We start from the raw sequence: 16,092 nt of genomic DNA, 5'->3' as shown, positions 1-16,092 counted from the left end.
AGGAAAGATACCTTGTATACGAAACCTTCACCACACGGGGACCTCTGTCGAGCGCATACGTGCCTCGGCCTGCCGCGCCTGTATGCGCGCACTCGTGAGCAAAAGCCTCGGTTGTCAGTAAAACTTCAAATATGGAAGCGTTTAACAGCAGACGCAGTTATGACGCAGTGTCATTGGCCAAGGCCTCAGTACCAGATGCCAGACACTGGTGCGTGCGGGCGTGGTGGAAGGCTGGTGGTATCTGCCATGTCTTGGGGTGTTGTCGTTGGCGGATGATTGGGGTAAGCGCTCTGAACAGCCTTTGTTGCTATTTCTCACGAATGCTTGTTATTCTGAGCACTGACGAAACTAGGTACCTGGCTGCGTGTGGTTGGAAAAGGCTGTGCTCCAGTGTGTACGAGGAAACCGCTGACTGTGTGGTAAATGGGCCTACATTGGGAGGAAAACAGATGTTTCTTGATAACAAGACGCGGGAGTGGCAGAAGCGGAGTAAGGACAATGGTGCAGTTGCCTTAATCTCTGTGAAATTTAGGATTGACAGTAGGAGGTCTTTTGAACATGATGTATATCCATGTATCTACTTCACTGAAGGGACTGCAGCTGGTTTCTACTATGCTTACACTGTCCTGTGCAGAAGGTTAGGAATTTTAAAAGTGGGGCATTCACCTAAGGCTGAACATGGTAAGCAACTAATGGAATGCAGGGTTCAGTGGGTGTAAGATCTGGCCTACATATTTGGTGCATATAACCAATGCAGCTGATATGCCCTTAAACCTCACTAGCTAACTAACTAGGCTGAATAGTTGTGTGTGAATATTATATCTTTATGTTGATGCAATGGGTTGAAAATAACCATTCTGGTCTGGAGAGATTTACATGTCAGGTGACTTAGAGACATTTATCTTTAGGGTTTGATTTAACACAGATCCATAGTTTCAAGATGCCAATTTTATATATGGTGACAAATAATGGTGGGTGCCACTGATTCCACTACTTGAGGAAGATCCATATAATAGATGTACAGATACCTTTAACTTATTTTTGATAGTCTTTAAAGTATGAGGCAATTATTGTATCACAGTAATGAAACTGATTTTCTATAACATGAATAAAACTGTTAATATTTTCTCCCTGTCTCTACTCTGCATTCAACAATGAGAATAATCGACATGAAGTGTATGATCTTAATGTTTTAAATAACTTGTGTGTGACAATGGAAAGAATGACTTGGAAAGTCCCTTTAAACTTCATTAGACAGGTTTCAGGTAGAGTAGACATGGTAAGCACCATGCACAAAGTTTCAAGATGCTATCTCAAATGGCATAGAAATTTAAAAAGAAGTCATTTGCTGCTGCTACATGTCCTTTACTCACAGCAATAGGATTGGGTCACATGTGAAGTCATTGCTGATGCAGTTTTTCTGCATAGTTGTGCTACCTGGAGCAAAGCTGTTTGCAAACAGTGGCATTGCTTAAGCAATTCCTTCATCCACAATCAGATGGTCACTGAGAGGCATAAGGTAAAGGACTTGCAGCAGAAAGTTAACATGCTGTACATGCATGTGCACATATGTACATGTATAAAACATAAAGATCCACTAACAAGATGTGTTAAGTATTCAAGCAATCAATAAGATTCTTAGAATATTTGTGACAATGATCATTGGTACCCTTTTTCATAGATATTATTTTATGATAGTAGTCATCAGTGCTTGTAGTAATTGTGATTACAAAATAGTAATTGCCCTTAATAATGTAAAAAATTGGAATGCAATTGTTCAAAATACTGAATGTGATATGCTCTCATTGTGATGCGCACTTGAGGCTTGGCTTACCCACAAAAGTATGAGCATGCTGGACTGTTTCAGTTGTGGAATTTATCGCAAGCCTGGGTGGTGCTGGTTCTTTGTCCCATGTGTCTTCATACATAATTTGCTAGTCAGGGGAGCAGATCAAGAGAAAAATAATTTTGGTTTCTGTGCTGCATGCCTTGTGATTAATGGTTGCCACTTTCAGCTATGAGCAGTGGCAATGTGGACCTGGGGGAGTCCAAGTCGCCACGCTCCTACTACAAGACGTGGCCGGACCCGAAGGCGGCCGCGCCAGAATGCCGGTGCCAGGTGCGGGCGGGCGCCGAGTCGAGCGGCGCCGGCGACGCAGGCCACGTGTACCAGCACCGATGTCAGACGTGCGACGTGGCCGACTGCATGCACCCGTGCCGCACGCCAGGCCGGCATCGCTCCAAGCTGGGCCTGAGCGGGCCGCCGCCGCCGCCGGACGAGGCGGCCCTGCTGCTGACCTGCTGCTGCCACCAGTCGCGCTCGGCGCCCTCGGCCAGCGTGCTCTGTCTGGACACGCTCAGCATCGGCTACGACCGGCGCACGCGGCGGCTGATGCTGAGCCCGGAGCCGGCGGCGGCGCGGCAGCCGCCGGCCGCCGAGCAGAAGCCGGGCCTGGAGGAGGAGCGGGACAGCGGTGTGGGTGAGAGTCCGTCCAGCACGCTGCAGCAGGGCGCACTGGCGCCGCGGCCGCTGCGCCGCGCCGACGGCTCGCTCAGCAGCACCTCCAGTCTGAGCACCGACCACGGCCTGCTGCCGGAGTGGCCGGCCGACACCGGCGCCGGCGCCGAGCCGGGCCGCGCCGCCGCCGCCAAGAAGCGTGGCATCTCCGGTCTCTTCTCCCGGTGAGCGGTTGGCCTCGGCCACTGCGCTCTCGTGGAGACTGACGCAGCACTGGCTGTAACTGGCCCCGTGTTTGACCTAGGGTCACCAATTTTCTTAGTGCAACCCTTCCTGTTATGCCAGCTGCCGATAGGTAGTGTCGGCAGTCCTCTCGCCTTCGTGTAGGCGTGCGCGGCCAGCCGCTCAGAATTTCCCTAGAATAACTCGATCCTGTGTTATTTACATTTTTTTTCCTCGGTTCGTATTTTTTCTTCACTTTTCCCCACCTGGGCTTTGCCGTGCCAAGCCTTCAGCACCAGCCGGGTGCTAAATGACCGCTGCAGTTGACGCGTCCCTAAGCCCAAAGGTTAACAAACTCCCAGCCATTTTTAGCTAGCCGTCTGGCAGCGGTATTCCCTCTTACCGTTGTTTTTTTTGTGTTTGAACTTTCTCATTCTCTCCTCTAACGGCTCTTTTTTGATATTTTTACTATCGCGTGCAGACGTAAAGGTTTCTAGCATGGTCTCTGATTGGATGTTCTTTTACGTTCTTATTAATTCTGCGCCTGTCTTCAGAAACAGTTATCATGTATTTCCCTAACCAGTCTAATATTAGTTTGAATCATGTTCCAGAGGCCTGTTCTCCTGGCGGTCAAAAGACTCTCAGCCCGCTAGTGGCCCGCCGTCCCTCAGTGCTCCTGGATGGGGGATCTTCAGTAGGGCTTCCCAATGCGATGGAGGAGCTTCGCACGCACTATTGGTAAGCACGTTTTGTTAGAGTCCTTTTTAAGTGAATGTGGTGAGACAAGGACTTTATTTCCGAGCAAATCAGAAAGCTGCTGACAGCAAGCACCCTTGCACTAACGTAACTTTGATGCGGCCGCTGTACTCGGGCCCCGGAGGCTTATTTTATCAGCGTAGGGGTTACTTTCTCCAGCTTGGCTGGTCCACCGTGCCTTCTGGATGTAAATTTGGCGTGAGGCCAAATTTATATATGTGCATATATATATATATATATATATATATATATATATATATATATATATATATATATATATATATATATGCTAAATGTATACATATATATACATATTATATGATAATATATATTATATAAATATATATCTTATATATATATATATTATTATACTGTGTAATCTATTGTATCTATGTTATTATATCTCTTGTGTATTGTGTGTAATCTATTTATATATTATTATATATATATTATATTCTTATCTATATATTCTATATCTCTATATATTATATGCGCGCACCCACCACGCGCATGATTAATTAAATTAATAATATATATATATACTATATATGTATGTATGTAGTATATTTGTAGTACATGTATGCGCGTGTGTGTGTGTGTGTGTGTGTGGTGTGTGTGTGTGTGTGTGTGTGTGGTGTGTGTGTTTGTGTTGCGTGCGTGCGTGCGTGCGTGCGTGCGTGCGTTGCGGCGCGTGCGTGCGTGCGTGCGGCGTGCGTGCGTGCGTCGTGTGTGTGTGTGTGTGTGTGTGTGTGCAGCGTGCGTGCGGCGTGCGTGCGTGCGTGCGTGTATATATATATATATATATATATATATATATATATATATATATATATGTGTGTGTACATATAGAAATATATGTAATATATAAAAAACTATGAGCGACACAAGTGGAAACCGAGCGTAGGTCTTGGCAATCTGGCGCCGCGGGGACGCGAGACCACGGTTTGACGTGGTGCAGAACGGGCAATCGTATTAGTGCAAATGCGGGACGATGACGTCAGCTGGTCACGCACTCGGGCGTCAACGATATATCCGCCTATTTCGTAGCCGTTTTTGGAGATGGGAGACGTATTTCGGTAGCCAGAGCAGATGGACGCTGTTCTGGTTGAAACCACCTGCGTGATATGGGTAAATTAATCGTATAGAAATCCGTATGCGACCTCAACGCTCCCCGGCCATGTACTGTCAGTGAACAGAGGACGGGAAGCAGGCGAATTTGCCTCCTAAGCCTGGTCTCGAACGTGCTTCGTCTTGGTATATGCCGAGAGAGACTGGACCGATTAAGACGCACAGTCATGCAGCTCTCAGGTACCAAAGAGTAGTACCAAAGAGTAGGCACTTGATCAGTTTTCATCGATATTCTACTGAACGGTATGACCAGCGGGCCATTGTCAGGAAAAATTCGAGCAATATGATTTTTAATTGACGCTAACGCTGTATCAGTAAAGGCCTCTTCATGATAAACTCTCACCAAAGACGGGCTTCGCACTTCATTGAAAAGATCAACTTGTGTTAGTGCCATAAATGTGTTTCATGTATGTCTTATCAAGTATTTTTCATATTTGTTCGTGTAGCTTTTGTATCATGTGCGTGATGAAAGCAGTTTTTTGCCTTGATAGACTCGTAGTTCACAAGGATCGATAAGATTATCGATATCTCCATGCATTTTACGACTGTCCTCAGTCAGTAATGTCACGGCGTTGTGAGCATGGCCGCGTTGTCCTGCGTTGGTCACCGCGTGACCACATCGTGCTGAGCCTATGCTGTCTGCCGCCGGCGCCGCATGTGACCCTGAGCGCGCCGCGTCGCCAGCCGACGGCCAGCTGCACGAGCCTGACGAGCCTGGCGAGCAGCGCCGGCGACTCGCCGAGCCGGCCCGGCCGCCGCCACTCGGGTCTGCAGGCGGGCAGCCAGGGCCTCATCCTAGAGACGCGGCCGCGACACCTGCCGGCCAAGAGCAGCAGCGAGGAGACGCGACACCGGCTCGAGCACGAGCAGATGCTGGAGCAGGCGCGCCGCAGAGGTCGGTGGGCCTAACCGCTGGTTGACCCGGGCATGGCTGGGGGCGGCGCCCGCCAGCGGCCGCAGCGCGGGCACTGTTGGGGGCGGCGCCGGCCAGTGGCCGCAGCCCGGGCACGGCTGGGGGCGGCGCTGGCCAGCGGCCGCAGCGCGGGCACTGTTGGGGGCGGCGCCGGCCAGTGGCCGCAGCCCGGGCACGGCTGGGGGCGGCGCCGGCCAGTGGCCGCAGCGCGGGCACGGCTGGGGGCGGCGCCCGCCAGCGGCCGCAGCGCGGGCACGGCTGGGGGCGGCGCTGGCCAGCGGCCGCAGCGCGGGCAGGGCTGGGGGCGGCGCCCGCCAGCGGCCGCAGCTCAGGCACGGCCGTGGCACGCTTCCTTCCAGTGCGACCCGCATGCTTGATACTGTGGTGGTGTAAGACTTTAATCACACAGACGGTAATTGACGTGTTGCATGACATGGGAGTTACGGCTCCCAAGCGACGGTATGGGCTGATCTCATATGTGGCTGACTGGTCCAAGCTCCTAAGTAAAGTAGCTGACCGTACTAACAACATCAAGCGGTGATAATTTCGATGGTAATGCAATGATCATTTCTTGTAAGCCTCGTCGTCGCTGACTACTGCTTGTCGCTGTTACGAAACAGCGCTGTGCGGGAGGCTTCGGCGCCTTTCGACACAGCAAAAATAGATGTCGTAGGTGGGCAGTGTGATCAGCATATCTGTATACTCTGGCGGCATAACTACGACGCTGCTGCTCATCTGGCGGCATCTGGCCTGTTACTCGTTGTTTACTCGCAGTGGTTAGTCATCATGCGACCGTCGCGTCTGTGAAGATGGAGCCGTGTCACGCTTTGTCTGCAGTCCCAGGGGCGGCGTTATGTCGATTATCACGTGACCTAGGAGAGGCCACTGCTTGCCTTGAAAAGGTTGACACAACGTATGCACGCGTTAAATAACAGTTTTGACATTATAAGGACGACTCTCCTTTTGATTGCAGGTCTCATATTGTTTTGTCATGGCGTATGCCAATAATCAGCCGCCTCCTTCCAAGCTGCGATCAGACGTTGTTATGAAGCGAGCGTGTTAACCCTCGCGGGACAGGTCGTGGCCAGGTGATAAAGGTGCCTCTTACAGTTTTGAACAAAAAGTGCCTGAAAGCACTTGGATGCGTTACTTCATGGTAATTTGTGCTTTTCTAGTAGCTTTTAGATAAAAAATGTTGGTAAATAATATCAATCCAATACGAGCTAGCGCATGCTGCTCTGGAGCTGGCTATAGCGTGTTCGCTTTTGGTGGTAGCGCTTGGGGGTAGGAACCTCCGAGACCACTCCTTTGGCGGAGGGTTCTGGGGCTAGTTCTAGAGTGCTCGGTTTTGGTGGTAGCGCGTGGGGAGGGGACCTCTAAGACCAGTCCTTCGACAGGGGTTCTGGGGTTGGTTCTAGCGTGTTAGGTTTTGTTGGCAGCGCGTGTGGGAGGGGACCTCTAAGACCAGTTCTTCGACTGGGGTTCTGGGGTTGGTTCTAGCGTGTTAGGTTTTGTTGGCGGTGCGTGAGGGAGGGGACCTCGAAGACCAGTCCTTCGACAGGGGTTCTGGGGTTGGTTCTAGCGTGTTAGGTTTTGTTGGCGGTGTGTGAGTGAGGGCCCTCCGAGACCAGTCCTTCGACGGGTTCAGCCTCCGGGCATCGAACCGCTAGCATCAGTCAGACATCATGCCAAAGTTCATGCACTCTGCGAGAGGTCGGCGGCTGACGTGCAAATGGCAAAGTTTGGTGAGGGGAGGATGTCCCGGGTCTGCCATCTGGCCGCGCCACCTCGAAACAATGCAACGGCTGACTGGGTAACCCATGGGCCGGATGTCGATAACCACGCAAGGAAGCCCGTCGTCTCTCTTCATGTGTGGGCGTGCTGTGGGCTTGCTGGCGAACCATTCATTACATACCGAGCCATTGTCTGCTGTGATACCGTTATTTTGCGAATTTGTTTCTAGCGGTGTGCATGGTTGTCTGTGTGCCCAGAGGACTTGCCAAGCAGGGCTTGTTGCGGGCAGAATCCGACACCAAATTTCTGTCCTTTCATTTCGTCAGTCATTTTCGCCTTCAGTGTTTTGTCAGACTGGCCCGCGGAGGGTTTCACGTAGCACGCAGCGGGGTAGCGCGGCTGCCCCGTGCAATTCAACCAATGTTGCCTCAAAATGGTTATTAGTATTTGGTCATTGATACCGATGCAGGCCGGCCGCAGGTGAGTAAAAAAGCGGCTATGAAACCGCCTGTTCGGGACCTTCCCAAGCCACTTTTCTGGGATATGTCGCCTTTGTTGTCATTTCTGGGCCAGCCAATCTGGGCGGTCTAGAGGGATATGTCGCCAATGTACAAAAGCTGAAGATGACTGGAAGGGCGGTTTATTCAGGAGCTCGCTGTTGCCTTTTGGGCATTACGACGTACCCAGCCTCTGAGGCTGTGACGTCCTCTGCCACCCACCTTGGCGGAAATGGCGGGCCCGGCTGGAATCGAACCCTCTACCTCTGGTTTCCCAGATGCGTGTTTTAACCACTGCACTACTGGTACGGACGGTTCGAGCTGCCTCCTCGCAGATCCATCTGGGTCAAGTGCCTGCAATGCAAGTATCTGTATGGCCGTGAGGAAAGGTGAAAACGCTCTGTTAATTGTCAACGCTGTCCGTCTAGCTTCCTTGTAAACATGCTGTACGCCATTGCCCCGCCTGCTGAATGGGGAGGTTTTTAGAGACCACCACCGGGAAAGCGTTTCCATGAATGAATAATACGACAAATCCATTTGTTGCAGATCAAAAGAACTCGAAGTCACGGAAAAAAGCTTTGCAGGCTCGGCTCAAGACGGAGCAGAGCTTGGCACAAAGCTCAAAAGTCTGGAGCCAAGACATTCTGCCTAATTGGAACAAGGTATGTTTTATGCGTGAGCTGTACTGCCTGTGCGGCTGCTAGTGTTGGCAAGTAACTTATCCGAGAGCGACGGACTAGTTACTCCGCCTATGTGAATATCTTTTGTCACTTTTAGCCCGATATTGTATTTTTTCAACCTTGGAAGCCAACACAGCCAAGCTGAGCTCAGGATTCGTGTTCTGCTATACTTTTGCTATACGCTTATGTCGCGCACTGCCTTACGGAGGGTGTGAACACAACCCAGCCGTGAACCGTTCGCCCTGGCGCCCGTGGCTCCAGCGCTGTAGGTGCGTGCGTGTGCTGCGCAGGTGCGGCACACGCGTAAGGTGGCCGACCTCTGGTGGGGCGGGCTGCCGCCGAGCGTGCGCGGCCGCGTCTGGATGCTCGCGCTCGGCAACGACCTGAACGTCACGCCTCAGCTGTACCGCGTCTACCATCAGGAGTGAGTGGACGCGGCCCGGACGGCAGCGGACGGCTCCGCGGGTGGTCGTGATGGCGGTGTGGGGCTGTGGAACGCGTCGAATGCGTATGGCCGCGCCCATAGCTGGCGACCTGGTGCCAGGTGCATGTGTCAGTCGAGGGTATCCACCGACGCCACTCTCCAGGCCGCCGGATGATCTCCGGTGGAAAGTTCAGCCTTAAACGGTCCGATGTGATCAGACACCGGCAGGTGTAATTTGACGAGGGGTGTCGTGTGATGCTTGTCGCTAGGCTTTCTGGTGGATGGGGAGCGGTAGTGTGGTCTGGCAGTATCAGTTGCAGATCAGCGTGGGTGCGTGATCCAACATAAGCAGGTGCATGCAGGCGTACAAGCGCCGTTTCAGGTAGTTTTGCGCTATCGGGTGCATATCGGGGCCTATCTGCCACTCGAAACCGGCAGGGACTTGGGTGGACTGGTGTCATCTGACACCCATTGTTGGTGTTTCACCGCTCGAGGTCCGATGTGACGGGGCTCGTGACGTGCTGGGCATGTGACCCGATGACAGAGGTGGTATTTGCTTTGTCTGACGCTGGAGCCTTGTGTGTGACGCCGGCACTCGTAACTCTGGCCGAGGGCGCAACTGTTTCGGAGAGTCTCGTGTCGCCAAGAGTTCAGCTCCGCTGTCCCTCTGGATGTTAGCCGGCCCATGAGGATCAACTCTAGTTTCTAAGCTACACGCTCGCGAAGATGTGCATAATTCTTCTTGGAGACTATCTCAAGTTCACCCAGACATCTATGACGCCATAATAACGTCATTCAAATTCTGCCATTCCATTGGCCATGCGGCGGTCAAGGCCAAAAAAGCAGAATGGTTGAGTCGTTCATATCTGGCGTTCGTGAGCACGATTTCCAGACATAACGGCCGTCAATTGGCTCTCAATCAATAATATGCGAGGTACGTTCACGTAACAAAACGATAGCGTGTTGAAAAGCCTTTTTACTAAACTGGCTGTTGTCCGCATTGAACCGCATTGTCTAGAGCAGCCTTTTTCACTTAAAGGTATACCAGTAAGTGGGCTTATTTCACCATATCTGACGCTATCTCAAATGTGTTCAAATGTGGATAATTCCCTTTCACGGTTAGGAGACCTCAGCAAAAATAGGGTTGACTGATCAGGAGAAAGTTGTGTCGATTATCTTTAGGTCGGGACGACCCGCGAACTGTTTTTGGACCTCGGTAAAAATTGGTATTGGGCTCCCACAGGGAAGTTGACGCCGTTTTTTTGCCCTTTGGGTCTGGTAGTAAGGGCTTGGAAAAGAGCTCGTCGAGCTGCCGTTGGTGCGCTGCAGATGGCTTGCCGAACGAAGGCGTCATGAGGGATTAACTTGCACGAACTCGGAGGAGGCACATGTTCGGTGTAATTGGGGGTTTGACAGGCCCTTTGTCACCAGCGAAAAGTTCCCCTGCAACGCGCGTTTGGAACCCAGATATCCGCGCCCTCCAATCGAGCGCTGCCACGACGGCCAGCGCCCTGACCGGTGTGCTGTGGGCCGCGTGGCAAGTTCCGTGCCATTCACCAGTGCGCTGTTCTGTGGCCTGACTTCTGTGCTGTCATACGGGGCGCCGCTGATCATCGACTGGTCCCGCCGCCGGCGCCGTGACACCACTGCTGCGTCGCGCCGAATCCCGTCCGCTATTCATTGACCCGACGGCCCGCGCTCTGACCCCGCCCCCGGTGACCCCTTACGCCGGCCTGTCTGCTGGTGTCCGATCGACGGTCCGGCAGCCGGCGCCGTGACACCACTGCTGCCTCGCGCCGAATCGCGTCTGCTATTCATTGTCCCGACGGCTCGCGCTCTGACCCCGCCCCCGGTGACCCCTCACGCCGGCCCGTCCGCTGGTGTCCGATCGACGGCACGCTGACAGCTACGCTCTCCGTCGCACAGGGCGCTCTCCATTCTGGAGCTGGCGCAGGCCGGCTCCGGGCCGCGCACCAGCGCCGGCGACAAGGAGAGCTCCGTCGAGCTTATCCGCCTGGATGTGGCGCGTACCTTCCCCCAGCTGGGCCTCTTCCAGAAGGTACGGACCGGTCGGCAAGCCCAGCCCACAGCCCGAACACAGCGCCACTGCCCGCTGAGTATATCCCGAGCCAGTCCCACCCTCCGAGGCTCGGCGTTGCGCAGAGCGACCAGCCCACCAGACAGGCGCCTGGATGCCAAGGTTGGATCCGCATCCCATGGGGTTCCATGTTTATGGGACCCTGAGGTGTTGGTTCGGACTCCATGTCTGCAGTTCACTGTCGCAATCTCTTTGTGAAAGTGATGGTTCTAGAGGCTCATATCCGACCTTCGACTTCGGACTTCGAGAGGGCTACAGAGGATGGTTTCAGCAGAACCCCCCGTCGGGAGAGGCGGTTGGTAGATACCTCAGCCACTTCGGAGCTCAGGGTCGGGCGCTGGCCTGAGATGTCTGCCATCGGCGGGGTTTGTGAAATTTGCCGACGTACCGTGGTTCAGCGTAACCAAGTTATGTGACAGCGCTGGTATCTGTTGAAGCAGATCGTGTGGGGCATTGTCCCCAACCAATGACTAATTGCTGACTGGCTGCGGCAATGTGCCTGAGGGAGTCAAATGTTCAGTGTCGCAGCAAGTATTCCAAATAAATCGTTGTCTACAAAACTGAGACTAAACAGTTCGATTGTCTGAATGCTCGCAATGATTGGGTGAGGCGTAGGTCTTGGTATACAGTGCAATTCTTTACTAGGTAACGCGTTCCGGGCAATTAACACAGGGCAGCGGGTACCAAGTGCGGTAGCGGAATAATATATATTATTTTTTAGGACCAAGGATTGTTTTCCTGGATACCCACTCTAAGTCGGTGCCTTTAAGTTGACATTCTCAGTTGTATCATATTTGTATGGAGGACTTCTAGATGAAAAAAGTGGCGCTATCGCTGCCTTTTTAAAACCAAGAGAGTTCTTTTGCTGTAAGGGAGCACATTTTGTTTTCTGTTCGTGCTCTCCTTTTGTCCGCGCGGGAGCGGGGAGGGGAGTGGTTCCCTTGCGGCCATTCCAGTAAAAAACGAATAACTGCGGTCACCAAATTTATCATAGCTGAGAGCATATTCATGGGCCATATTTTGCAAAACCAGAAAATCGTACTAAAGATCTGGAGGAAAGTTTTTGGGAGACGTCCGGTGCGGACTGGTTCGTGGCAATAGATGCCAACTGGGAGCATGAAAGCGGCGCATAATAGGGACTCTAGTAAATATGTTACTTATATGAGCGCGATGGGGTGGGAGATGAGTTACCTGTCGTGATCCTGTTGGCCATCTGCTTGCACCTGGGCCACTATTATGTACCGTTTCAGGCCACGGTTGTGTGACTGGCTGGAAATGTACCGTTTCCTGATTCGGAGAGTCGCATTCCTGTTTGTTCCGAGCATTTATGTTTCTTTTTCTGAGCATTTATGTCACCCTGGCTTATAATGTTACCTGAACTCGAAGAAGACATGTTGGAAATCATTGCATTCGTTAGGCATGAATCACTGCTCTGCTTGTTTCGTGCCACTGGGTGACTCGGGGGACCGAGCGGCGAGGCGAGCAGACATGCCTGGCGAGGCGACGTCCCGACACCCGAGTGCAAACAGCCCCCGGCCGGCCCGCCCGGCAAGGCTCAGAGGGCTGCTGAACCAGCCTCCGCCCGGCCCGCCCGGCAAGGCTCAGAGGCCTGCTGAACCAGCCTCCGCCCGGCCCGCCCGGCAAGGCTCAGAGGCCTGCTGAACCAGCCCCCGCCCGGCCCGCCCGGCAAGGCTCAGAGGGCTGCTGAACCAGCCCCCGCCCGGCCCGCCCGGCAAGGCTCAGAGGGCTGCTGAACCAGCCCCCGCCCGGCCCGCCCGGCAAGGCTCAGAGGCCTGCTGAACCAGCCCCCGCCCGGCCCGCCCGGCAAGGCTCAGAGGCCTGCTGCCACCTTCCGGCCGGAATTCAGATGCGTGCACTTGCCGAAATCAGACGTCGTCGATGTAGACCTCAGCTAATTTTCTTCTTTCGCGAACCCGTCCAACTCTGCACTCGGTTCAAGAGTATCAATGAATAGCGTTATAATAATGTGTAGTCATATCAAACTTGCCCTGAATGAATCTAACGGAACTACTGATACGTTTGCATGTCTGCGAGCTCGCTGCACCCCACGATTGACCGCCTGCCGATGGTGGTGGTCGCACCGGAAGCAGGAGGCGCGGTTTGTAGGTCCAGCAGCCCTCCGTGATACGATGGGGATGATCCGCTTATTTATACCATGGGCGAGCCAGGTGCGCTTTCCAGTGTCACGCATGAAAAAGAAGCGCCACCCACTCACCCCAGATTCCTGTGATAGTCGCGAAAGATGGCATTCCTCCTCTACGACCCGATGTCATACGATAAAGCCAGATTCATTTAACGTTTGTCGTGAGTTTACAGCATTATTCGCCAAATTGTGTCGTCATTAGCACCCGACTCTACCACACCGTACGGTTAGTGCAATGGGCGCCACGTAAGCGGTGATGCAATCCTGAAGCAACAGTGATGTTTTGATGCATCATCAGGAATGCCCACCTGGCGACTACAGCCGTACGGATGGCGTGCGGCCACCGGGTCTGGTCTGGCACTGGGACGTCGGTCCCGCGGCCCCATCCCGCCGTCCGTGAGCGCCGGAGTGCCGCACCCTCTGACCAGACCCCATGTCGACCAGGGCGGACCCTACCACGAGCTGTTGCACGAGCTGCTGGGCGCCTACGCCTGCTACCGGCCCGATGTCGGCTACATCCAGGGCATGTCGTTCATCGCAGCCGTGCTGCTGCTCAACCTGGACCCGCCGGACGCCTTCGTCGCCTTCGCCAACCTGCTCAACCGGCCCTTCCTCTTTCACTTCTTCCAGCTGGACCACGGCATGGTGAGCGCCGCCCGCGCACGCTCGCAGGTCGGGCGCAGGGCGGGGCTAGCGGGTGCGGACGATCACAGAGCTGCGCCTCAGCGGCGCACGTGTGCGCGCCCGTCGGTCTGGTGACGTCGCCCGGCTCGCATGTGCAGCGCTTGGTCCTGGGCTCGTTCGCATGGTGTCCCGAAACGCAACCAGGACAGCGATGTGTGGTGGCAATGTGTTACTGAGTGCGACGTTGAAGTGTGCTTAGTCTCAGGGCGTGATGTTTTCCTAACATTCAACATCACAGGTGTTGCTTTTGATTTCTGCGGTGGCACCAGCGTAGGCTACCTTCAGACCTCCCGTTCCGCCGAAGTGATGCGAGACAACGCAGTGGCAGCGTCTCTGCAGCTGTACGTTAGGTACCGACAATGCCTGCCTCATAAACACTGCGGCAGTTTTCTGACACGTCATCCATAGAGGTGACATTGCGATAGCTGCTCATCATACGCGCGCCTTCTGAACCCGCGACGTATCGCCCCCAGCGTGGTCTCCCCGGCTGGGTGCATCGGTCACGGGGTCGGCCTGGCTGCACACTTGTAGCGACCTCCCCCCCCCCCCCCTTTCCCCACTCAGGCCTGGCGTGCCCCTGGGCCAGCGGGCGCCTGAACCTGCCATGTCGCCCTCAGATGAAGGCCTACTACGCCACTTACACGGCGCTGCTGCGAGAGAACCTGCCGGAGCTGTGGCGGCACATGGAGGCAGAGGAGGTGACGCCGCATCTCTACCTCGTTGACTGGCTGTACACGCTCTTCTCCAAGTCGCTGCCGCTGGACGTGGCCTGCCGCATCTGGGACGTGTTCATGCGGGACGGCGAGGCCTTCCTGGCGCGCGCCGCGCTCGGTGAGTGCCCCGTTGCACGGCGTGTGCACACGGGGCCGGCTTTGGCGGCGGCAGAGGTGCCGCGGTGCTGGTGAGGGCTTCAGATGATCTGGCGGTGACTGCCCGTCTTGTTAGTGTAGCGGGTTGTCATGAACGGAGAGATGTTACGTTTGCAATGATTTTGTTCAAATCAAGAGTACTGCGACGCGTGCATGACGAATGAAACGTGGGTTATCAAGTCACTTGGTAAACAGAACAGTTTGCAAGAAACAGCTTGTTTTGACGACACATTCGTCGCAAGGGTGATCTGCCAATTTGGAAAACACAGCCAGTATGTTCTTGAGCGTGCGCAATGATCCGAGTCTACGCCCGTCGCCGACGAAGCTGCGTCGGCCAGGCCACGTCGCATCCATGTGCGATAAGGTCATCTGCCTTCACCATCCAACGGTGCGACCGTTTGACATTTCTGCGGACTCGACAGGTATTCTGCACCTGTACGAGGAGCAGTTGCGCGACATGGAGTTCATCAACCTGGCGCAGTTCCTGACCGGCCTTCCCGACGACCTGTGTCCGGACGCGCTCTTCAGGTCGATCGGCAAGGTGCACACCCACATCGGCAAGCAGTCCTTTCACGAACTGGTGGAGCTCAACCGACAGGCGTCGACCACTGAGTCGCCCTGAACCGAGACATCGCGACCGAGACTTCAGAAGGGTGGAGACGAGGACGGAAACGGGTGTGGACTGGGATAGGACAGAGACAGAGACAGAGACGGAGACGAACACGGGGACGGCGACGGTCGCCGGGACCGTGACTGACACGGAGACGGCGACGGACAAGGGGACGGATACGGAGACGGAGACAGAGACGGGGACGGAGAGACGGAAACGGAGACGGAGACGGAGACGGAGACGGAGACGGAGACGGAGACGGAGACGGAGACGGAGACGGAGACGGAGACGGAGACGCCGACGCCGACGCCGACGCCGACAGGAAGGTAATATGAAGAGCAGAGAGGCATGCCGGGTGAACGCTTACCCTGCGCCGGAACCCCAGGGCTTCTGTCACGGTCAGCCGTACGTGATCACGTGAATACTCCGCATACCCCGGCCGATATATATTTGTACCATCAGGTGCTTGAACAGCCGGAATAACCGCACGATAGTGTAGACCGTTTGATACGCGAACGATGTGATTGTTACTGTGTTATTTCCGGTGCTGCAGCTTGGGCCGCAGCGTGGCGATCGTAGCGTGACACTGATGTACGCCAGAGTGTCCGCAACGCCGCTGGGGGCGTGTCGCCGGTTTGACGTGCCTTGACCGAACCATCGGTCGTTTACCCCGATCTGAAAACGATCTAGTAGTGTATGTAGATACTTCATGACCACCATGGGATGTTCGCGGTGTTTTTTTTCATTCGACGTCATTATTGCCAAGAGCATGCATCCCATTTACCGAGCATAAAGACAAATGTTATCGTCTTCGTGTTTATTGTAGTGGGCACCGAAAACGAAGAAGCACAGACG

At 54.1% G+C, this 16,092-nt stretch overlaps 1 protein-coding gene across 1 annotated transcript; it reads left to right on the top strand.

The window, feature by feature from the left end:
- The first annotated feature begins 200 nt into the window (after positions 1 to 200).
- Positions 201 to 15,440, top strand: LOC119111674 (TBC1 domain family member 12). The gene is made up of 11 exons (XM_037235481.1): positions 201 to 281; positions 2,016 to 2,539; positions 2,630 to 2,682; positions 3,292 to 3,418; positions 5,249 to 5,459; positions 8,255 to 8,370; positions 8,679 to 8,812; positions 10,739 to 10,871; positions 13,519 to 13,719; positions 14,376 to 14,589; positions 15,050 to 15,440. The coding sequence occupies exons 2-11, from the start codon at positions 2,018 to 2,020 to the stop codon at positions 15,247 to 15,249; spliced, it is 1,911 nt and encodes a 636-aa protein (XP_037091376.1). The 5' UTR covers positions 201 to 281; positions 2,016 to 2,017; the 3' UTR covers positions 15,250 to 15,440.
- The last annotated feature ends 652 nt before the right edge of the window (positions 15,441 to 16,092 follow it).

The sequence above is a fragment of the Pollicipes pollicipes genome, unplaced genomic scaffold (genome assembly GCF_011947565.3).
Source record: "Pollicipes pollicipes isolate AB1234 unplaced genomic scaffold, Ppol_2.1 Scaffold_7261;HRSCAF=8764_pilon_pilon_pilon, whole genome shotgun sequence".
Taxonomy (NCBI): Eukaryota; Metazoa; Arthropoda; class Thecostraca; order Pollicipedomorpha; family Pollicipedidae; genus Pollicipes; species Pollicipes pollicipes.
The sequence above is the reverse complement of the archived record's forward strand: the minus strand, read 5'-3'. Positions and strand labels throughout refer to the sequence as shown.